Source organism: Heptranchias perlo, chromosome 1, assembly GCF_035084215.1.
Source record: "Heptranchias perlo isolate sHepPer1 chromosome 1, sHepPer1.hap1, whole genome shotgun sequence".
Lineage (NCBI taxonomy): Eukaryota > Metazoa > Chordata > Chondrichthyes > Hexanchiformes > Hexanchidae > Heptranchias > Heptranchias perlo.
In genome coordinates, this window is record NC_090325.1 from 141,215,086 (window position 1) to 141,239,257 (window position 24,172).

The 24,172-nt window shown below is 41.9% G+C and overlaps 1 protein-coding gene across 2 annotated transcripts in view; it reads right to left on the bottom strand.

Moving 5' to 3' along the window:
• Window positions 1–24,172, bottom strand: part of fhip1aa (FHF complex subunit HOOK interacting protein 1Aa) — a 149,554-nt gene that overhangs the window by 59,462 nt on the left and 65,920 nt on the right. For both annotated transcript variants that reach the window (XM_067992080.1, XM_067992071.1), the window contains 2 exons: window positions 8,165–8,396; window positions 999–1,622 (listed from right to left, as the gene is read on the bottom strand). In XM_067992080.1, the coding sequence (XP_067848181.1) occupies window positions 999–1,622; window positions 8,165–8,266 (726 nt within the window). In that variant the 5' untranslated portion in view covers window positions 8,267–8,396. The remainder of the gene's footprint in view (window positions 1–998; window positions 1,623–8,164; window positions 8,397–24,172) is intronic.

Genomic DNA, 24,172 nt, shown 5'->3' on the forward strand with positions numbered 1-24,172 from the left:
ACAGATCAAGAGGTTCTAAGTCTGATCCCCATATCTGAATTGCTTGTGCCACACTAGCTGACATGATCCAAGAGCACCACAATCTGCTAAAGAGGGAAACAAAACAAAAAAAATAAAATCAACCACGGATCCTACTTTTTAAATCACTATTCAGTGACCCCCACTGGAAGGTACACACAGGACTTCTGCAGTTATAAATTGAACTCTGGTACTTCAAAGAGGTGTGATCTACTCAACTAAGTGTCATGCGATTCTTCAGTGTTGACTCTTCACAAAGAGTCCCAAACTTCGGGCCACATTTTGAAAATGGCTGTCAAGTTGTTCATTTCCCTGCTTTGGGCAGAGAGGCTTCAAGCAGAGGTGAGGGAAAAGTTGGAAGAGAGTAACATGACTGGTTGGTCCCTAATGCCTCCTAGCAACTGGTCAGAGGGATATTGGCAATTACCCAAGAACTGGCTGTGTACACAGCCTCTCAGCTATGGAGGTGCTAGACTAGGAAGACAATGAATTTAAAAATTGACAGAGAAAGATGAAGCTTGCCCAAAATACCCCACCATGAAACAAGTTTCCTAAAAAAAAAACTTTTGTTTTTGCAACTTGAAAATATCACAAATTGGCCTTGCAATCTATTTCCAACAATGGTATACTTACAAAAAAGAGTGCGGTTGTATGTCTGGTGAAAATAATTTGCTATCTTCAAAACTCTTTCAAAGGTGCAGCTTGTCAAGACCACTTTCTTATGGCCATTATATATTGTGAAGAAGAAAAAAGTCACAATATATTTCTGAAGAACAAAACTATTTTAAAACATTTTTTTTGCACAAATGTCTATTGTGGATGAGTGGACTGTCCTCGGACCTTTATGAGACAAGTTCAATTATTGATTTTTCAGGTTAGTGAATTTCAACTAGTGTCAACTAAGTGGCCTGTTTTAACCATCAAGTTCCCTCTAATTATAAGGAGCCACAATTACTAGCATTAAATGTTTAAACTCTTACCGGACAGAAGTATGTATTTTCCACAATGTGTTTTGCTACATCCTGTTCGGCTGACATAGACATGATAAACAGCAATGCATCTCGAGCTTGTTGTCCCACTCCTCCCTCTCGGTGAATGAAAGGAATCAGCAGGGAGAAGATGAGGAAGTTTGCTGCTCCCTGGTCTTCACTGGTGTGGAAAAAGAGTTCCAGGATGGAAGGGTCCTTAGCCAGGATGGAACAGAGCTGGTTAAGCAACAAAACCAGTTCAGTCTCCACAGGGGGAGTAGTAGTCCCAGAGCACGAACTTAACATCATCATTAAAGGCTTCAGGATTGGCTTGTGGTGCAACAAAGGCTGATGGCATTGCGTGACCAACATTTCGTACATTTTTAGCTGCTCGATTTTCATTTCATCTGTGAACTCCTTTCGAAGACTCCACAGAAAAAGTTTCTCCATGACATTTTCTGTCACCACAAACTCCAGAATGGGACCCATGGCAGTATCTTCAGCACGCTCCTCAATCAGCAGAAAGAGCATGTGCTCAACATAATTCTGGACAGCGCTGGCTTCATCAGAAGGGATAACCCCATGTCTTGCACTGGAGTTCTTCAGTGGGTCGTGCCTTTCGAAAATCTTTAGCACCTGTCAAGGAATAAGGTTTGTTGACATTAGTTAAATGAAAAAAGGTTAACCTGCAGTTTTTAAGAATGAAATCTCATTCGGGGCAGAAGCACAGTGCTATATAGAGCCTCAGTGCACCTGGGCTGGGAGAGTGTGCGGGGGGTGGGGTGGAAATCAATGTTCCTACTTCTGGTAGCTATCTAATGACCTCCATATTGGAAAGTGCACGTGCATGGTCATTGGGTGAGGGCAGAATCAGGTTAAATGAATTAATGTGCAATGCAAATGACATCATGGCGTGTGTCAGTAAACAGAAGAAAACAGCTTTTCCGACCAGAAGATTGGTGCCAATCTTTCTTCCAAAGGCCACAAATACACTGGACAGTGAGCAGGAGCCCTGGCTGATTTTCTCCTCCCTACTAAGGCTAAATGTAGCACACTAACACTGCACCAGATGAGATGGCAAACATAGAACAGACCTGGGGTCAAATCTGACACCTTCCAGATCGCGTAGTTCAACTACTCACTGTATAAATAAGTCTCCAGGACAGCCATCTAGTCTAACACGTTTTGTTTCAAAATATGGATCGACAGATGAATGGAGGAAAGAAGTAGGTCAAAAAACACTCATTACAGAAGGGTGAGTAAACCAATACCACGTTTGAATACAATTCCTCAATAAACAACTTAACGACTGTATTAACATAGCATGCAAAGGAATTTTAGGTGAACAGGTTAACCAGTGCACTACCAAAGGAAATTAAACCCCCGAGAAAATCTGAGCCACTCTTTATCCAGATAAAAATGTCAATTTGAGTAGAATAGATGTTTCTTTAGAATTGTGGTTTTATTCGTCTTTTAATCTGGGTCTAAGGAACCTAGGTTATGTGCTGTTCAATAGATCTAGTGGAGTTAAGTCAGTCATATATGTGGACTAAAATTTCATCAGTGCCACTTCATATGCATTAAAAATATATGTCCACACTCAAATGGAACTAGAAACATTTCCACAGTTAACTTTGTGCCATACATCTGTTGTGGGGAAAATGCTAGAGTCCATAATTAAGGATAGGGTGACAGAACACCTCGAGAATTTTCAGTTAATCAGAGAGAGCCAGCATGGATTTGTGAAAGGTAGGTCGTGCCTGACAAACCTGATTGAATTTTTTGAAGAGGTGACTAAAGTAGTGGACAGGGGAATGTCAATGGATGTTATTTATATGGACTTCCAGAAGGCATTGGATAAGGTCCCACATAAGAGACTGTTAGCTAAGTTTATTGAGTGTATTAGGGATGGATTTCTTGAGCAGTATGTAACTGACCCTACAAGGGGGCAGGCAACCTTGGACCTGGTCCTGTGTAATGAGCCAGGATTAATTAATAATGTCCTAGTTAAGGATCCCCTTGGAATGAGTGACCGTAACATGGTTACATTCCATATCCAATTAGAGGGTGAGAAGGTTGGTTCTCAAACAAGCGTACTGAGCTTAAATAAAGGAGACTATGATGGTATGAGAGCAGAATTGATTAAAGTGGACTGGGAAAATAGATTAAAGGGTAAGACGGTACATGAGCAGTGGTGTTCATTTAAGGAGTTATTTTACAACTTTCAAAAAAAAAATATTCCACTGAGGAAAAAAGGGTGTAAAAGAAATGACAGCCATCCGTGGCTAAGTAAAGAAATGAAGGATAGTATCAGACTAAAAACAAGGACATATAAGGTAGCCAAACTTAGTGGGAGGATAGAAGATTGGGAAGTCTTCAAAAGACAGCAAAAAGTAACTAAAGGATTGATTAAGAAAGGGAAGATAGATTACGAAAATAAATTAGCAAAAAATATAAAAACATATAGCAAGAGTTTCTACAGTTATATAAAAAGAAAAAGGGTGGCTAAGGCAAACGTAGGTCCCTTCGAGGATGAGACCGGGAAATTAATGGTGGGAAACATGGAGATGGCAAAAATGCTGAACAAATATTTTGTTTCAGTCTTTATGGTAGAGGACACTAAGAATATCCCAACACTGGACAAACAGGAGGCTCTAGGGGGGAGGGGAGGAGCTTAATACGATTAAAATCACTAAGGAATTGGTACTCAGTAAATTAATGGGATTCAAGGCGGATAAATCCCCTGGACCTGATGGCTTACATCCTAGGGTCTTGAGGGAAGTGGCAGTAAGGATTGTGGATGCTTTGGTAATAATTTTCCAAAATTCTCTGGACTCGGCAAAGGTCCCGGCAGATTGGAAAACTGCTAATGTAACACCTTATTTAAAAAGGGTAGTAGGCAGAAGGCTGGAAATTATAGACCAGTTAGCCTAACATCTGTGGTGGGTAAAATTTTGGAGTCTATTATTAAGGAGACAGTAGCGGAACATTTGGATAAACATAATTTAATAGGACAAAGTCAGCATGGCTTTATGAAGGGGAAGTCATGTCTGACAAATTTGCTCGAGTTCTTTGAGGACATAACGTACAGGGTGGATAAAGGGGAACCAGTGGACGTAGTGTATTTAGACTTCCAGAAGGCATTCGACAAGGTGCCACATAAAAGATTATTGCTCAAGATAAAGAATCACTGGATTGGGGGTAATATTCTGGCATGGGTGGAGGATTGGTTATCTAACAGGAAGCAGAGAGTTGGGATAAATGGTTCATTCTCGGACTGGCAACCAGTAGTCAGTGGTGTTCCGCAGGGGTCGGTGCTGGGTCCCCAACTCTTTACAATCTATATTAACGATTTGGAGGAGGGGACCGAGTGTAACATATCAAAGTTTGCAGATGATACAAGGATGGGAGGGAAAGTAGAGAGTGAGGAGGACATAAAAAACCTACAAGGGGATATAGACAGGCTGGGTGAGTGGGTGGAGATTTGGCAGATGCAATACAATATTGGAAAATGTGAGGTTATGCACTTTGGCAGGAAAAATCAGAGAGCAAGTTGTTATCTTAATGGCAAGAAACTGGAAAGTACTGCAGTACAAAGGGATCTGGGGGTCCTAGTGCAAGAAAATCAAAAAGTTAGTATGCAGGTGCAGCCGGTGATCAAGAAGGCCAACAAAATGTTGGCTTTTATTGCTAGGGGGATAGAATATAAAAACAGGGAGGTATTGCTGTAGTTATATAAGGTATTGGTGAGACCGCACCTGGAATACTGCATACGGTTTTGGTGTCCATACTTAAGAAAAGACATACTTGCTCTCGAGGCAGTACAAAGAAGGTTCACTCGGTTAATCCCGGGGATGAGGGGGTGGACATATGAGGAGAGGTTGAGTAGATTGGGACTCTACTCATTGGAGTTCAGAAGAATGAGAGGCGATCTTATTGAAACATATAAGATCGTGAAGGGGCTTGATCGGGTGGATGCGGTAAGGATGTTCCCAAGGATGAGTGAAACTAGAACTAGGGGGCATAATCTTAGAATAAGGGGCTGCTCTTTCAAAACTGAGATGAGGAGAAACTTCTTCACTCAGAGGGTAGTAGGTCTGTGGAATTTGCTGCCCCAGGAAGCTGTGGAAGCTACATCATTAAATAAATTTAAAACAGAAACAGACAGTTTCCTAGAAGTAAAGGGAATTAGGGGTTATGGGGAGCGGGCAGGAAATTGGACATGAATTTAGATTTGAGGTTAGGATCAGATCAGCCATGATCTTATTGAATAGCGGAGCAGGCTCGAGGGGCCGATTGGCCTACTCCTGCTCCTATTTCTTATGTAAGATAGAAGCCCATGGAATTGAGGAAAAAGTACGGACTTGGTTAGGAAGTTGGCTGAGCGAAAGGCGACAGAGAGTAGGGATAATGGGTAAGTACTCACATTGGCAGGATGTGACTAGTGGAGTCCTGCAGGGATCTGTCTTGGGGCCTCAATTATTCACAATATTTATTAACGACTTAGATGAAGGCATAGAAAGTCTCTTATCTAAGTTTGCCGATGACACAAAGATTGGTGGCATTGTAAGCAGTATAGATGAAAACATAAAATTACAAAGTGATATTGATGGATTAGGTGAATGGGCAAAACTGTGGCAAATGGAATTCAATGTAGGTGAATGTGAGGTCATCCACTTTGGACCAAAAAAGGATAGAACAGGGTACTTTCTAAATGGTAAAAAGTTAAAAACAGTGGATGTCCAAACGGACTTAGGGGTTCAGGTACATAGATCATTGAAGTGTCATGAACAAGTGCAGAAAATAATCAATAAGGCTAATGGAATGCTGGCCTTTATATCTAGAGGACTCGATGTACAAGGGGGCAGAAGTTATGCTGCAGCTATACAAAACTCTGGTTAGACTGCACCTGGAGTACTGTGAGCAGTTCTGGGCACCGCACCTTCGGAAGGACATATTGGCCTTGGAGGGAGTGCAGCGTAGGTTTACTAGAATGATACCTGGACTTCAAGGGTTAAGTTATGAGAAGAGATTACATAAATTGGGGTTGTATTCTCTGGAGTTTAGAAGGTTAAGGGGTGATCTGATCGAAGTTTATAAGATATTAAGGGGAACGGATAGGGTGGATAGAGAGAAACTATTTCCAATGGTCGGGGATTTTAGGAGTAGAGCCAGACCTTTCAGGAGCGAGATTAGAAAACATTTCTACACACAAAGGGTTGTAGAAGTTTGGAACTCTCTTCCGCAAACGGCAATTGATACTAGCTCAATTGCTAAATTTAAATCTGAGATAGAAAGCTTTTTGGCAATCAAAGGTATTAAGGGATATGGGCCAAAGGCAGGTATATGGAGTTAGATCACAGATCAGCTATGATCTTATCAAATGGCAGAGCAGGCACGAGGGGCTGAATGGCCTACTCCTGTTCCTATGTTCCTACTTGCTCCGTGTGTGGGAAGCGATTCACTCATTCCTATGTTCCTATACAAGTGGCATATTTATAACAAAAACAGAAAATGCTGGAGACACTCAGTAGGTCAAGCAGCATCTGGGGAGAGAACAGATGAGTTAACATTTCACGTACGAACCCTTCGTCAGAAATGGAAGATATTATCAATCGGTAATATCTTCCAGTTCTGACAAAGGCTCTAAACCTGAAAAGTTAACTCGTCGGTTCTCTTCACAGATGCTGCCTGACCGGCTGAGTGTTTCCAGCATTTTCTGTTATTGTTTCAGATTTCCAACATCTTCAGTATTTTGCTTTTTTGGCATATTTATAACTCAGAAGAAGACTAGAGGAACAATCTAGAGTGGTGTTCATCTGGTTCAGCAAGTTCCTATTCAAAACAATTGTGGCAAGCAACATGTTTAGTACCAGCAGTCCTTCAATGGTGAAGAAACAGTAAAGAAATTTTATTGATAATAACAGTTAAAACCAAAAAAAACCAGCATATTTTATGACATGGCAACAGTACCAAATGTAATATTTGCAATAAGTAAAATTGTCATTTAAGTACACAGTGAAATGTCAAAGCTTCTTTCAATACTGTAGGGAGTGGCTGAGCACTGAATGAAAAGATGATTGCATATTCAGGGTTTACATAACATTTCAGTGCCAAGAGGACTGGGATAAAGTTACCCATGCTGGTCTGCCAAATCTCATTGATTTTTAATGAGTCTCTCCACTCGGGTTGTTTATACATAGAAAATACCCCACAGACTTGTCAAAATTCCCATATCATATTAATTTGTCTTTGAATGTACAACCTTCTGTTACAATTATAATTTCAATATATTTTTAAAGGGTTGTTAAAAATCAGTAATGTCACGGCAGAAATGATAAAGCAGCAATTTTGGCTGCCAACACCAGACCATTTTTGTGGGATGAAGATGAGAAAGATGACATTGAGAGTATGGAACTAGGCAAAACAAGCCCAGCTGTGATTCATTTCTAAAACTAGATAGTTTAGCTCATGTTATGTAGAAGTGTTTCTCCTTCCCCCTCCCCAATTTCCCCCTCCAGCTCCCACAATTTCCCAAGATATGGTCGCTGTGAGCGCCATTTCCCATTGCAAGTGCCAGACTGCAGAATCAACCCCTAAAAGAAAAAATGATTAGAGTTTGTGATTAAATACCATTAGCATCTTTTAATTTATGATGTAGGGTACGTTACATTGTGGATTGTGATAGATGCTGGAGCCAATTGGATATGGAATATAAGCCACATTCTATTCCATATCCGTATTACATTAAGATTTGTTTTTTTTAAAATCGAGTTCTCTTTTGTGTTAAAGAGCAAGTGATTTGCATTGAGGGCAGTGCATGCAGAGAGCAAATAAAGTCTTTATGCAAACAAGTTTCTGAGTCATGGATATTTGGTACCATTTGGGATGGTACATGCCAATGATTCCCCACATGTTGAATTACCCATCTCAGTCATGGTGAGGCCTCAGTGGGTAGGGGAAAATGGAAAATAAAAAATAAAAATTAAATAGCTCCTGGCCTGAACCTCTGGCTTTGGCAGACGATTACAGGAGGAAGTCACTGCGCACCCTGTCAGCTGGGGAGGGATGGGTCAATGAAATCATTACTTGGCCTCAAATGTAATTGAATAACTGACTTATTTTACACAGAAACATTGAAAGTTTTGGTTGATTCACATACAGACAGACAGGCTCACCTGAGTCCAGTGGTTTTTAAACACAATGGTGCAGGTTTCCGAGTCCACTCCTGAGAGACTCAGGACCTGTCGATTCCCTTCGCTAATGACAGCTGAAGCCATGTTGTTCACCAGATCTGTTTTAGACCATATCGGAAATATGCCAGCAGAATATATTCGGTCCTTTTCTGCAAGCCCACAGTTCCAACAACCATGCTGTACAAAAACTGTCTAGTTTGTGACTCGCAGTAACCTGAGAAAGAAATAAAAATATTAATGTAGCTTACACATCATGATGAGCCATGATAAATATAAAAGGACCCAGAGTTTCCGTCTGGGAAATCTGGGCGGAACCAAGTCAAATAGCGTAAAAGATCGTGGAATTTTAGAATGAGTTACATCCATAACTATATTATGCCCAAGTATCCGCAATCTTTTAAGTCTGTCCCTTGAACCCTTTGCTCGAACCAGTCCCCGCCCACAAAACTAGCCACAACCCCAGAATTGAAAGGTGAGTTTCCACCAATTGTGCTTGTTCAGGGGGTTTCATTGAATTGTGCCTTGGTTTTCAGGCACACAGGCACCCGTAGTCATATGAATCCAGTGCAAATCAGCTAACCAACAGTGAATTAAAGCTTCAGGCTTGCCCTGCGGCTGCAGAAACCATATATCTTTAAAAACAACTTGAAGGATGGCTCATTTTCTGGCTATTCCTCTGCAGGGAGGGAAAAGTTAAAAATACTTCATACTCTGCACAGAATGATTTCAATTAATTACTGTAAAAGATAAGTGCTGCTTACCTTGTCGTCTTCAGCTTCACACTGAAGGGAAAATTTTTTTCCCTCACCTTTTATACTACCCCACCCTAGCACTTTGAGGCCCCTTTGGCCCTGTTCCAGGGGAGATTTTACATTCGGGCTTATGTTAATTTGTTTGTGCAGACACTTGGGCGCAGTGACAGGCACATTTTGGGCACAATTTCCTGATTGTGTCCAAACTCCAGGCCAAGATCATTAAGCATTCATAGATACATACAGAAAGGTAGAAAGAAGATTAGGTACAGTTGGGTAGCACTGCACAAGAGCGGGAATGGTGTCGATTTTTGTCACTGCTCATCTGATATTGTTCCGCTAGACTGGATAGTAATGTGGGGTTGACCCATTTTCATTTTAGTTCTGGACCAGAGGCTGAATCTAGTCCAAATAAATGGGATGACAATACGTAATGTCCAACAACTGTTCATAAAGTAAATATGGACAACTTCAGTACAATTCCAAGTGCACATGGTACATCACAGAACTATCCTGCAATTAGCAGAAATACTAGAAATTATTAAATATGATTCACAAACATTTGTAATTACTCATTTACTGGTAAAATATTCTACTTGTCTTCATTCTTTGAATATTTATGGCTTTTATTTAAGTTCCCATTTCTCCCATTAAGTTTTAGGGTTTCCACCTGTTTACTTTTGTATTAGACAGTCACCTTGAATGGAATCTCTGAAAATTTTAAAAAATGAAACCAGAAACCAAAACCTTATTTTTAAAATAAAGTCCACTTTTTCCCTCACTCACTTACGTGCCTTATGACATAATTGTTAGTTATTAAGATTTTTGGTGACGTTTCAACAAGAGCAAATCAATCCTCAGAACTCAGGCCACGATCCCACCCTTTCCCCCACCCAGTTTGGTTTTGGACTTAACAAATAGTGACAACCATATCAACTCTTCCTGTGACGTTCACTATTTTCCAATTATTTTCTAATGGAAAGTATGGGGAAGCCACCTGCTTCCAGGCCTCTGGCAATGCTACTTTACAAATGGCAAACTCACAAGTTACAAGAAGGGCCAGGTTCACTCAAGAACAGATTCCCTCCCTCCGGTGATAAAGCCCAGCTTCCTCTTGTCACTGCTCTCAGTGGCTGGGCCAGCATCAGAAATTCACCTGATGACCAATAGTGGTTGCGAAACCAAATCATACCATTTCCTGCTGCAGTGTGTTAGTGCATCAATGGCCTGAACAAAGAGATCTGCAACAATGAGTTTTATATATAAATGAAATGACACAGTAAGGACAGGCATTTTGAGAAAAAAGGAATTTTTATGAAGTATTTTACACTTTACTCAAAATAATGTAAACTTAACATGGTAAAATGAATGAGCCATTAAAATTAATTTTTCCTACACTTTTTCCCCCCTTTTCTCTTGAAAGTTATGACTTTCCATGGGCACCAATAGCCTTCCAGCACCCTATTCAAGTGGCCATTATTCAAGTGTGTCAGCCCTGGCTCAGTGGTATCCCTCAACCAACACCCAAAAACAGGTGATCTGGTCATTTATTTTATCTCTGGTTGTGGGTCCTTGCTGTGTGCAAATTGGCTGCCACCTTTCCTACATTGCAACAGTGACTACACTTCAAAAGTCCTGAGGTTGTGAAAGGCACAATACAAATGCAAGTCTTTCTTTCTCAGAAAGTGAGTGTCAGCAGACTATTTGATAGTGGGAGGCATCACACCCAAGCCCAATCGTGACCTCACCCAATGTCAACACACATATTTTCCAACAGGGGTCATTGGTTAGCAACTAGGAGTGGGAATCAAAGCAGGCATCTTTACCATTAGGTCATCAGGAAGCTGCATTTCCTCCACCTCATTTCGTAAAGTGCAAATCTGACATTGCAAAATGGTCCACTGATTATAATTTCTACAACTGAACATATTATATATTTAGTGCTGCCATTTCGTTTTACCGTGACAATAATTCAGGCTACAAGCCTTTTTCCATCCTTCAGGAATGGATGCACAATCCTGTGCAACTACCTAATTAACTCACAGAAAAATAGGAAAAAGTGGAGGTCAGGCTGGCAGGACACAGCCCCTCATGTAGATTTGGGCACCACTTTCAACACCAACTGTTTGAAGCCATCTGAACCTGGTTTAGGACACAGCAGGCAAGAATTACGAACATTCTCAGTGTTAACTTTACCTTCTGTTGTCTCCACTGTTACACACCACCTCAGAGGAAGGCTTAGTGCCAAATTTAATCTAATACTTGGGGCCTTGCAGTTACAAAATTCAACTCAGCAAATTCACTGCAGGTTAGTTAGCATCCAGAGCTCCCCGATGGCTCCGTGAATTTCTCCAGCAAGTAACTGAGCCACAGAAACTGGAGATAGAACCTCAAGCCTTCTTTGTGTATAAATGTAAGGAATCTTACAACACCAGGTTATAGTCCAACAAATTTATTTTAAAATCACAAGCTTTCGGAGATTATCCCCTTCGTCAGATGAATGAGTGAAAAGGTTCTCAAATCGCATATCTTATACGATGCTGGGACAGCATCACACCAATCAAAAGGTGTCGTTGTTATTCAGACAGGCCAGTCACGGAGAACAGCACATCCCAGTACACTGGATATACATTGTGTCAATTACACAGGCAGGCAGAAAGAAACCCAAAATGGCAGAGAGAGAGAGAGAGAGAATATTAAAAAACATAATTTTTTTCCCCCTTTTTGCTGGTGGGGTTACGTGTAGCGTGACATGAACCCAAGATCCCGGTTGAGGCCGTCCTCATGGGTGCGGAACTTGGCTATCATGGGTGCGGAACTTGTGTATGGCAGAGTTAGTTAATCTCAGCAAGGGAGATGGTAGAGGGGGCACTATTTGAAGAGGAGGGGTATTCTTTCAGTGCCTTAGCCAACAGTTGTCCGTCAACCAACACTCCACATTGCTGTAGGTGGGACTTTGCTGGTTGCCATGTTTAGCTACAAAACATGACACTGGAAAAGTAATTAATCGACTGTGGAGCACTTTGGGATATGAAAGGTGCTATATGAAAGGTGCTATATAAAAGGCAAGTTCTTTCCTTTCTTTCCCAACTCCCCATCAATACTGAATGCATACAGTATTTGGTTCTTTTTAGGATTCATTTTTTCAGTTAACTGTCCAAACCAGTTTATTTTTTCTTTCTCCACAGATACTGCCTCACTTGCTGAGCTTTTCAAGCATTTTCTGTTTTTATTACAGTTTATTGAAGAAGTTTTTTAAAAATATATTTAGATGAGTAAATATACATACACATAAATGGGAGAACAAAATACTTGATTCATTCTAAAAGACCACTTTATAAAAGTCTCCAACACATACCTGATTTTACATATATCTATCTATCTATAATATATTAAAAATCCCAGGTCTACGTACACTTTGTCTACTAAACCGTACTTCCTGTTGTCACATTTCTATCATTTTGTCAACTTTCTCCCATTATAAATTCTTATATCCACATTTATACTGGGTTTTGCCTCTGGAAACTCATCACTCCTGATCACACAACCTGGGCACCGGGTTCAAACAAAATTCTTAAAATGCTTTATGAAAATTTTTTTCATGTAATTTTTTCTCCCCAGTAACTAAAATTTCTCCTGTCTAAAATAAGGGCTTAAACAAAAAAAAAATTTCAGGAAGATACATACATCACATAGGAACAGGAGTAAGCCATTCAGCCCCTAGAACCTATTCCGCCATTCAATGAGATCATGGCTGATATGTACCCTTACTCCATCCACCTGCCTTGGCTCCATTTCCCTTAATACCCTTGGCTAGCAAAAATCTATCGATCTCAGATTTAAAATAATTAATTGAGCTATCATCTACTGCTTTTTGTGGGAGAGAGTTCCACACTTCTACCATCCTTTGCATGAAGAAGTGTTTCCTAACTCCTCTACTGGATGGCCTGGCTCTTGATTTTAAGGTTGTGTCCTATTGTCCTAGACTACCCCACCAGCAGAAAAAAGTTCACTCTATCTACCCTATCAATTCCTTTCAAAATCCTAAAAACCTCAATCAAATCACCCCTGAACCTTTTATATTCCAGGGAATACACACCTGGTTTATGTAATCTCTCCTCATAATTTAACCCTTGGAGCCCTGGTAACATTCTGATGAATCTGCACTGCAGCCGTGGTCTAACCAGGGCTTCGTATAGCTGTAGCAATACTTCCTCCCCTTTATAGTCCAGCCCTCTAGTTATAAAAGCTAATATTCCATTAACCTTTTTGATTATTTTTGTACCTGACCTCAACATTTTAGTGATGTGTAAATGGACCCCTAAATCTCTTTAGACCTCCACTGTTCCTAACTTTTCACCATTTAAAATAGACTTGGATCTATCCTTTTTTGGTCCAAAATGGATGACCTTGCACTTACCTGCTTTGAAATCCATCTGCCACAGTTTTGCCCACTCACTTAATTTATCAATGTCTCTTTGTAATTTTATGCTGCCATCGACACTACTTACAGTGCCACCAATCTTTATGTCATCGGCAAACTTGGATAGTTGGCTCTCTATTATGTTATCTCAGTCATTAATATAGTGAATAGTTGAGGCCCCAGCAAAGATCCTTGTGGGACTCCACTAGTCACCTCCTTCCAATTCAAATACAAACCCATTATCCCTACTTTCTGTCTTCTACTGCCTAACCAATCTCCTAATCAGGTCATAATTTGCCTTCAATTCCATGAGCTTTAATTTTAACTAAGTCTCTTATGCAGAATCTTATCGAATGCCTTCTGGAAATCCATATAAACTATATCCATTGACATTCCCCCGTCTACTACTTTAGTTACTTCCTCAAAAAATTCAATTAGGTTCGTCAGACATGACACACCCTTTACAAATCCATGTTGGCACTCTCTGATTATCTCAAATTTCTCTAAGTGCTCAGACACACTGTCCTTAATTATAGATTCCAATAACCTCCCCACAACAGATGTTATACTAACAGGTCTATAATTTCCTGGTTCCCCTCACCTTTCTTAAAATATCCGTTGAATTGCATTTTGTGCTTTTTAATGCTTTCATTAAAATTTTTGCTCGTCTCTCAAAAGCCTGAGCTTGGACAAAGAACACTTGTCCAGAGTTGTGACACTGTGTTGAATTTGTAAAGTGCAGTCTAAGCATGTGAAGTGCACCTAATTTCCCAGGATGCATCAATACTGTTCAGTCAATAGTATTGATGGAACATTTTTCTTAAGTTTCTAGCACTATTTGCTCAATAGCTTTTCTCCGAATAATTTGGAAAACAAGAGGACAATTTTCAAATGGTAAAGTTTATTTTGAGTTTTTTTTAAAAAGAGAGGCTATTTCTGTGTGTGTGAGGGAGAAAACATGATTGTGTTGTGATTACACACCTGTTGTCACTTATTTTGCATTTTATAAACTTTAAGAGGAGACAGAAAAAAAGAGGTCAGAGAAAAGGGGGTGTGAGAGTGAGATAAACAGACTGGGGTCAGAGAGGAAGGTGAGAGATATTAGTTAAATATTCAAAAAAAAGTTGAATTTTAAAACCAACTAATTATTTCACGTGTGTTTCGTTAACAGATGGAAAAGATCAATGCTATTCATCTACACCTGTGAGACAGAGGTTCTAATTTCTACCACCTGTGAGACAGAGGGCGAGATAGAGCGAAAGAGACAAAGAAACAGAAAGGCAATCAAGCAGATTCTTTTCTCATTCTAATTTTACTTCTTTAAAAAACAAGTTGTGTTTTGAAAGAAAACAAATTATCTTTGAGGGAATCAGACAGAGAGAGTAGGAGGGGGAGGGGAGGAGGAAAATAGGTTGCGGGTGAGAGACCTCTCACCATCCACCCTAAGGGGAGTGGATAAAGTGTTGACGGTAAGGTGAATGACAACAGAGCAAGGGAGAAGGGAGGATACAGTGGTTGAGCAGTTAGTCCAAAGGGGAAGAGGTAGGGATAGTAATGGGAATTAGAGGGTGATAGGAAGAGAAAGGGGTAGTGGGAAGTTGAATGGCAGGGTACATGATGGGAGTAAGAAGGTGGAGGAAAGCACCAGTGATTGGGGGAGGAGATGAGAAGGGAATACTAAGGGCCACATTTTTCCCCCAACCCCCACCCAAATGTAGCCTGCAGCCATTGGTGGCTTCTTTCCCTGCCACACCACTCACAACCTCCCACCCAAAAGTAAATAAAAGAAAAAGACAAGAGTTATGGGGAAAAATGTTGAATCAATGAATAAGAGACACAGAGAGAGAGAGAGAGAGAGAGAGAGACTAAAGAACAGTAACACAAAGACAGCAGAGACAGGTAAGAGATTGACCAAATTCTCCAACTAACTGTGTGCGTCACAGAAGAATAGATTAGTAATATATTAAAAATCTTATGTCTGCATGCACTTTCATTATAAGTTCCTATGTCGACATTTATAATGGAAGTTGCCTATGTAAACTTGTCATGCATATTTTACAGTTAAGTTCCAAGTTTGTTAATTCCAAAAAGAAACTTAGGGCCTGAAATTCCAGCCCTGATCAAGAGCAGACAGCAGACAGATTGCCCCCAAGTGGCTGGAATTTGGGACGGAGCCCAGTTCAACTGAGATTTTGCCCTGTTTCTTTCAGCCAGCCATTTTCTAGCAAGTGGACGTGGACAATCTACCCCCAACATGTGTCTGGGGGAGTTCCCAGCCCACCCTAGAAATTCTGTCCATTTCGCCCTGATAAGGCCTTAACAGAATTCTTGCCAGCTGTCTATAGCAATACACACACTCAGGACCTCAGTGTTAGTTACGCAAACCCTACTACCTAAACAACCCCTGAATACAGGGAGGGACACTATAAATGCACTGCTCAGATCAATCATTTTAGTTTACACAGATGGAAGGACTGTCTGGATTAAAAAGGATTGATTCTAGAAATCGAAAAAGGTAATTTTTTTTAAACCTTAAAAAAAAATATGCTCATGAGAAATAAAGCTACCTAAAATGGTAGTGAAACGAAAACAAAATGACAAGCAGGCTTGCTTCAACTGTTTCTTGTATATCCTTTAGGGGAGAAAAAAAAGCTTTTCAAGAGGGAATGCTTTCACTCTATGGAGTCTTCTGCAGTGGGCCCATGTCACAATTTATGATGATCCAAGCTGCTTCTGCAGCTTGTGCTCCATATGGTCATCAGATACAAAAAGACAACATCTATTTACAAAAGTGTTTAATAAGTGTTCAGTCAGCTACAACAGGCCACAATATCACTGACAGGAGGCATTTCATATCAATAAATATTTTTTTTCCAGTATTAATTTATATTACAGATATAATACTCATTATCAGGATCACATAATTTTTACATTTATATCTTCGGAGTGTTATAGATCTCAACATATCATTGACAGGATCTATTCCTTATATAATGAATGAAGAGAATTCTGCAGCAATAAAGAACATCATTTAAAACTGCTACTTCCTCTTCCTACATTGCACAAAACGTACAATAAGTGTTGGTATCTCTACTACAGAGAAAGATAATGAATAATCTTTAATTGTATGTTGCATTACTGTGTTGTTACTAATGTAAAGCCGGATTGAACATTCCTTACTGACAGTATATAGCCATCAATAGGAACAATACATAATAAATAACTTACCACATGTTTGACCTAGTTACACACTTGAAAAGAAATTTTATTTATAAAATCTCCCTCAATTTCTTTCATTCGACACATAGCTCATTATTTCTTCCTGAACCCACAGCTCATTTTGTAGTACATAGTAACTCATACGACATTTTATTTCAAAGAAAGTTTACAGTTCAATGCTTTGTTCTTCTACTGCTCCATCGCATGTAATTAAATTAAATTAAAAAGGACAGTCAATAAAGTATAGCATTCCACTCGATTTTCAAAACAATTTGTTTGTTAAACCAATCACCACTTTTTGAAATAAGTAAACTTTTCACATTAACTGTTCCCGTCAAACCTGTACTGTGCCCGGTTGCCATGTTGTAATAATAATGCTGATATCCTCAGATGTATTTAATACTGATGTACTCCAGATATAATCTGTATACTTGGAAGTACTGTCGTGAGTCAGCTGATGTATTAGAGGCCTGAAACAGAACTATGTAAGCTGTTTTGATGTCCGGTAATGATGTGTTACTTATAAGTCAACATAATGTACACATTCAATTTAGATGCCTTACTCCTGGAACAACCTAACCCATTACAAATCAATAGGCAGTTTTCTCCCCCCGTTAAACCGAGGACCCCGTCTGCGCTCTCAGATGGACATAAAAGATCCCATAGCACTATTTTGAAGAAGAGCAGGGGAGTTCTCTCTGGCGTCCTGGCCAATATTTATCCCTCAACCAACATCACTAAAACAGATTATCTGGTCATTATCACATTGCTGTTAGTGGGACCTTGCTGTGTGCAAAATTGGCTGCCACTTTTTAAAAATTCGTTCATGGGATGTGGGCGTTGCTGGCAAGGCCAGCATTTATTGCCCATCCCTAATTGCCCTGGAGAAGGTGGTGGTGAGCTGCCATCTTGAACCGCTGCAGTCAGTGTGGTGAAGGTTCTCCCACAGTGCTGTTAGGGAGGGAGTTCCAGGATTTTGACCCAGCGATGATGACTACATTACAACAGTGACTACATTTCAAAAAGTACTTAATTAGCTGTAAAGCGCTTTGGGACATCCTGAGATCATGAAAGGCGCTATATAAATGAGAGTCTTTCTTTTCTTTTTATTGTAGGCATTGTTGAATTTATTTAACAGAGATTCAGAGAAGGGGAGAGGAAGGGATATAAAACTTTGCTGGATGTCCAATTCCATGGAGGGCTTTAAAAATCTCAATTTCTGCTTAAAATATATCAAATTAAATATGGTTAAAGTTACAGTTGCTTACCTTAAAAAAGTGAAGGGGGCAGAATCCATTACCTATTAAATCACTTTCTCAACTGAAACTGTCTTAAAGAAAAGGAAGTCAATGGAAATGAAAATTGGAAGAGATTTGGGCGGCTGAATAGATATCGGCCATTTTACACTATCGCCCAAAGTCAAAATTACCCTCGCTGTCTGGGCAATCGCAATTCTACATCCAATAACTTCCAACATATTACAACATTCCTGACATTGTTAATCAAGTGCCACAATGGTTGGGACTGTGAACCTCAAAATCAAAACTAAAGAATAAGTCTGTTGCAAACCCATCGTTAGCTGCAATTAAATAAAGGAACCACTGGAAGCCACCGAAGAAAAGGTCAGGAAACTTTTTTTATTTTCCATCCATGATGTGATGTAATTTGATGCCAAACAACTTGAAGCTCACCACAGTGGAGCTTAATATTGTGTGAAGGATATTAATCTATTTCATTTCCATGCCTCACGTAGCTGAGACAGGAGGTGAATGGACTGACTGGAGGATCTCTTCTGATGTCCAAGCAAATTACAGGCCTGCAGCTTAGCAAAAAGATCCCATTAGTCCAGATTAAGTTAACCTTTGGCAACCAAGTCCCACACCTGACTAAAAGCTGGTAAAACTCATTATTTATAGTGACACTGGGACTCCAAGCTTTAACCTCCGTGATGTAAAACAGAGGTACTGAAAAGTCAACAATTTATTGGTCAAGTCACACCAAGCCAAACAGTTTAATGCTACAGTGAGCTTCAAATGAACTATGCCTGATCCTGGAAATAGATACTTATATTCCTCAGGCATTTTGCAATGGAGTAAAGGAACAAGAATGTGATGTCATGAAATTATACTCGTCAAACGTTGATTGGATGAGGAGAAAGGAGTAGCTCATGGTTCATCCTTTGCAAACATTTATAGCAGCAGAAGAGTAACTTTTCAACCCAAAAATAGAACTGTAACTTGCAGGAAATAGGTCACCTTTAGCTGCAGAGGGCTGCTCACATCCCTTGAGCATCAGTGTTCGACAGCTAATAGCTATTAGCTCATGTGATGAAACACCAGACTGACCCGGTTATTCCCTCAACTGTGTTGATAGGCATGAGCTAAAAGTTTCATACAGATTTATACCAAAAAACAAAGAACTAAAGTACATTTTTTTCTTTGAGTAGTCTCCACTGAATTGAGATCTAAATTTGTAGACTCTCGTGTGATTTCCACCATCAACTGCAGTTGGGTGAAAAGAAGACCCACTTACCATAGGAATACACAAAGGGGTAGAAATTTATTAATGCCCATTTTCGGGTGCATAACTGATGATGTGCTTCCATCGCACGCCCCGAACCAGGAACCCGAGGCTCGTCAGAATTCGGGCCTCATTTTAATAATAAGGGCGAGCTGCCGGTATCTGTCGCTCCTCACCAGATGGCAGGTATCGAATTTGTGCCTGCCGTCTCACTGCCAGCGGCTCCCAGCTAAGAGGGAAGGGGCTGAGGAAAACGTGTGCGCGCGGGCCCTCAGCGGGGCTGTCGAGCGAGGCAGAGCGCGCGCTCTCCTACCTCCACAACAGTAATAGTTTAAAAAAAACTTTCCCTCCCTTTTCTTCGATAGTAGCCATGATGTGGAGATGCCGGTGATGGACTGGGGTTGACAATTGTAAACAATTTTACAACACCAAGTTATAGTCCAACAATTTTATTTTAAAATTCACAAGCTTTCGGAGGCTTCCTCCTTCCTCAGGTGAATGTCAAGAAATCCTCGAACCTCTCGCCATTTATAAATCACAGAACAATACCTGGTGATTACAGATAGTCTTTTCAACTGCCCGTTGCCAAGGCAACCAAAGTGTTCAGACAGATAGATGTTACCTACAGGGCCACCGAATATACAAACGGCCAGAACAAAAAAAACAAAAAATAGAGAGGCAGAAACATAGAAACATCCGGAAGGAAAAGACAGCAATTGACCCATTATATTAAAAACAGTTAACTTTTGTTCGCTGGTGGGGTTACGTGTAGCGTGACATGAACCCAAGATCCCGGTTGAGGCCGTCCTCATGGGTGCGGAACTTGGCTATCAATTTCTGCTCGACGATTTTGCGTTGTCGTGTGTCTCGAAGGCCGCCTTGGAGTACACTTACCCGAAGGTCGGTGGCTGAATGTCCTTGACTGCTGAAGTGTTCCCCGACTGGGAGGGAACCCTCCTGTCTGGCGATTGTTGCGCGGTGTCCGTTCATCCGTTGTCACAGCGTCTGCATGGTCTCGCCAATGTACCATGCTTTGGGGCATCCTTTCCTGCAACGTATGAGGTAGACAACGTTGGCCGAGTCACAGGAGTATGAACCATACACCTGGTGGGTGGTGTCCTCTCGTGTGATGGTGGTATCTGTGTCGATGATCTGGCATGTCTTGCAAAGGTTATAGTGGCAGGGTTGTGTGGTGTCGTGGACGCTGTTCTCCTGAAAGCTGGGTAATTTGCTGCGAACGATGGTCTGTTTGAGGTTGGGTGGCTGTTTAAAGGCGAGTAGTGGAGGTGTGGGGATGGCCATAGCGAGGTGTTCGTCATCATTGATAACATGTTGAAGGCTGCGGAGAACATGGCGTAGTTTCTCCGCTCCGGGGAAGTACTGGACGACGAAGGGTACTCTATTGGTTGCGTCCCGTGTTAGTCTTCTGAGGAGGTCTATGCGATTTTTCGCTGTGGCCCGTCGGAGCTGTCGATCGATGAGTCGAGCGTCATATCCCGTTCTTACTAGGGCGTCTTTCAGCATCTGTAGGTGTCCATCGCGTTCCTCCTTGTCTGAGCAGACCCTGTGTATTCGCAGGGCCTGTCCATAGGGGATGGCCTCTTTGATGTGGTTAGGGTGGAAGCTGGAAAAGTGGAGCATCGTGAGGTTGTCCGTGGGCTTGCGGTAGAGTGAGGTGCTGAGGTGCCCGTCTTTGATGGAGATTCGTTTGTCCAAGAAAGAAACTGATTCTGAGGAGTAGTCCATGGTGAGCTTGATGGTGGGATGGAACTTGTTGATGTTATCGTGTAGTCTCTTTAGTGATTCTTCGCCGTGGTTCCATAGAAAGAAAATGTCGTCGATGTATCTGGTGTATAGCGTTGGTTGGAGGTCCTGTGCAGTGAAGAAGTCCTGCTCGAACTTGTGCATGAAAATGTTGGCGTATTGGGGTGCGAATTTGGTCCCCATGGCTGTTCCGTGTGTTTGGGTAAAGAACTGGTTATTGAAGGTGAAGACATTGTGATCCAGGATGAAGCGGATGAGTTGTAGGATGGCGTCTGGAGATTAGCTGTCGTTGGTGTTGAGTATTGATGCTGTCGCAGCGATGCAGTCATCGTGGGGGATACTGGTGCCAGTATCTTGACATTCACCTGAGGAAGGAGGAAGCCTCCGAAAGCTTGTGAATTTTAAAATAAAATTGTTGGACTATAACTTGGTGTTGTAAAATTGTTTACAATTCCCTTTTCTTCGGCAGCCTCCAGCATTGGGTAGGCCACTGAAGAACTAGAAAAAGGAGTCGGAATACGGCGCATGCTCCGCCTAGTCTGTCACGAAATTTGCAGCAGGATCCCGAAACCTATTTTACATATTTAAATAGGTCCAACGCTGCTTTCAGGCGACTGCCAGGGACGCCTAAAAACAGAGAGGACCAATATGTCGGACGCCATGCAGCCAGAGCAAAACCGAAGGACGGGCACAACGCACACCAATTCCAACTCCCAGAGGTCAGTAAGTGCTATTCAATAGTGTGACATCTCATCACTTACATTAAAGGTTGCATCGGATTCTAAACACTGACTTTTACTAACCTGTGCGAAGCATCAAATTCAGAGTTATGTCCCAATTTTAACTCAGAACTGGAATCGGGCGGGCGGGCGCCAAGGCGAGTGTCAAACCCAGCAGCCTGAGGCCCAGGAGATTCACGTGCTCCTGATTGGTTGTCCCCTGGAAACTGGCGGTAAGCGGCACCTGGCCAGAGGACAGAAATAGTCCCCGGCAGTCAGGTGCGCCATCAGGGAGGGGAATTCAGGAAGGGCTGGTGATCGTGTAGGGGTGAGGAAGCCCACGGCAGCATAGGCCTAAACTTTCTTTGTGGGGCCTTGAGTCAGGGGCCCAGTTTGCCTTGCGAGAGCCCCATGCAAAAGTTTAGTTTGGGGATTTGACACACTCAAGTTCCTTGACTGTGCAATTACAGTGTTACATGGCCCTATGCTCCCTGTGACCGTTGACAGTGGCGATGATCCATACAGATCAGTTGTCCAGAAACGGAGTACATTAGGCTAAGAGGTGAACCTGCTTGGACTGAGCAATGCTGCCAGCAGCAGACTCGGCTCCCCATGCAACTGAACTGGTTACGCTGCCCCAGCCAAAAAACTTACCTCTTTGGGCCTCATTTGACCGGCCCGGCTTCTTTTACCGACAGCTTCACTTAGCGGGAAAGCCACAACGGCTCAGGACACCAATTAAAATTGCAGTTGGGGCCTGATGATGTCATTGGACCTGGATTTGCACTTTTAAAGAAGGACCCCAACAGTTTCAGGTTGACGTCCTTGCTGCCTGCTCAGAAGATCACGTTAAAATAGAAGATAGTGGAAATGGAGCAGGATGTTGGGGGTCAAGTCTCTTGGCTGATTTTAACTGCCTGCCTGCCCGGTTTCCGGTGTAGGGTTAAAATTGCGGAAATATTACATTTATTATGGGAATTACCACAAAGTACAAGTATTATATTCAAATTTATTATTGTGACATCACATAGGGCAATGTTTTCCACTCTAGGTTCCTGGTAAAGCAGAGAGAAGTTTAATGGCACTAGAAAAGCACTAAAAGACTATCCCTCCATGTTTAACGGCTCTCTAAGGATTCCTCCTACCTCAAAATGGCCTCAATCACATTAGTGAAAAGTTATGAAAAGGTTTATTTAATTTGTTAAAGCTTTGTTAAAGGCCAATTGTGAAAAATGTTGCAGAATTACAGGGTAATTGAAAAGGCAGTTTATAACTTTTTTTTTAAATTTGAAAGATTATGGGCTAGGACTAATTGGATAGCTCTTTCAAAGAGCCAGCAAAGGCACAATGGGCTAAATGGCCTCCTTCTGTGCTGTATGATTCTACGATACATTTTTTTTTCGTTCACGGGATGTGGGCGTCGCTGGCGAGGCCAGCATTTATTGCCCATCCCTAATTGCCCTCGAGAAGGTGGTGGTGAGCTGCCTTCTTGAACCGCTGCAGTCAGTGTGGTGAAGGTTCTCCCACAGTGCTGTTAGGAAGGGAGTTCCAGGATTTTGACCCAGCAACAATGAAGGAACGGCGATATATTTCCAAGTCGGGATGGTGTGTGACTTGGAGGGGAACGTGCAGGTGGTGTTGTTCCCATGCACCTGCTGCTCTTGTCCTTCTAGGTGGTAGAGGTCGCGGGTTTGGGAGGTGCTATCGAAGAAGCCTTGGCGAGTTGCTGCAGTGCATCCTGTGGATGGTGCACACTGCAGCCACAGTGCGCCGGTGGTGAAGGGAGTGAATGTTTAGGGTGGTGGATGGGGTGCCAATCAAGCAGGCTGCTTTATCTTGGATGGTGTCGAGCTTCTTGAGTGTTGTTGGAGCTGCACTCATCCAGGCAAGTGGAGAGTATTCCATCACACTCCTGACTTGTGCCTTGTAGATGGTGGAAAGGCTTTGGGGAGTCAGGAGGTGAGTCACTCGCCGCAGAATACCCAGCCTCTGACCTGCTCTCATAGCCACAGTATTTATATGGCTGGTCCAGTTAAGTTTCTGGTCAATGGTGATCCCCAGGATGTTGATGGTGGGGAATTCGGCGATGGTAATGCCGTTGAATGTCAAGGGGAGGTGGTTAGACTCTCTCTTGTTGGAGATGGTCATTGCCTGGCACTTATCTGGCGCGAATGTTACTTGCCACTTATCAGCCCAAGCCTGGATGTTGTCCAGGTCTTGCTGCATGCGGGCTCGGACTGCTTCATTATCTGAGGGGTTGCAAATGGAACTGAACACTGTGCAGTCATCAGCGAACATTCCCATTTCTGACCTTATGATGGAGGGAAGGTCATTGATGAAGCAGCTGAAGATGGTTGGGCCTAGGACACTGCCCTGAGGAACTCCTGCAGCAATGCCCTGGGGCTGAGATGATTGGCCTCCAACAATCACTACCATCTTCCTTTGTGCTCGGTGTGACTCCAGCCACTGGAGAGTTTTCCTCCTGATTCCCATGGACTTCAATTTTACTAGGGCTCCTTGGTGCCACACTCGGTCATGTGAAGATAGTAATCTTAACAAAGGCTAAGATTTCAAAGTATGACCATACTGTGAC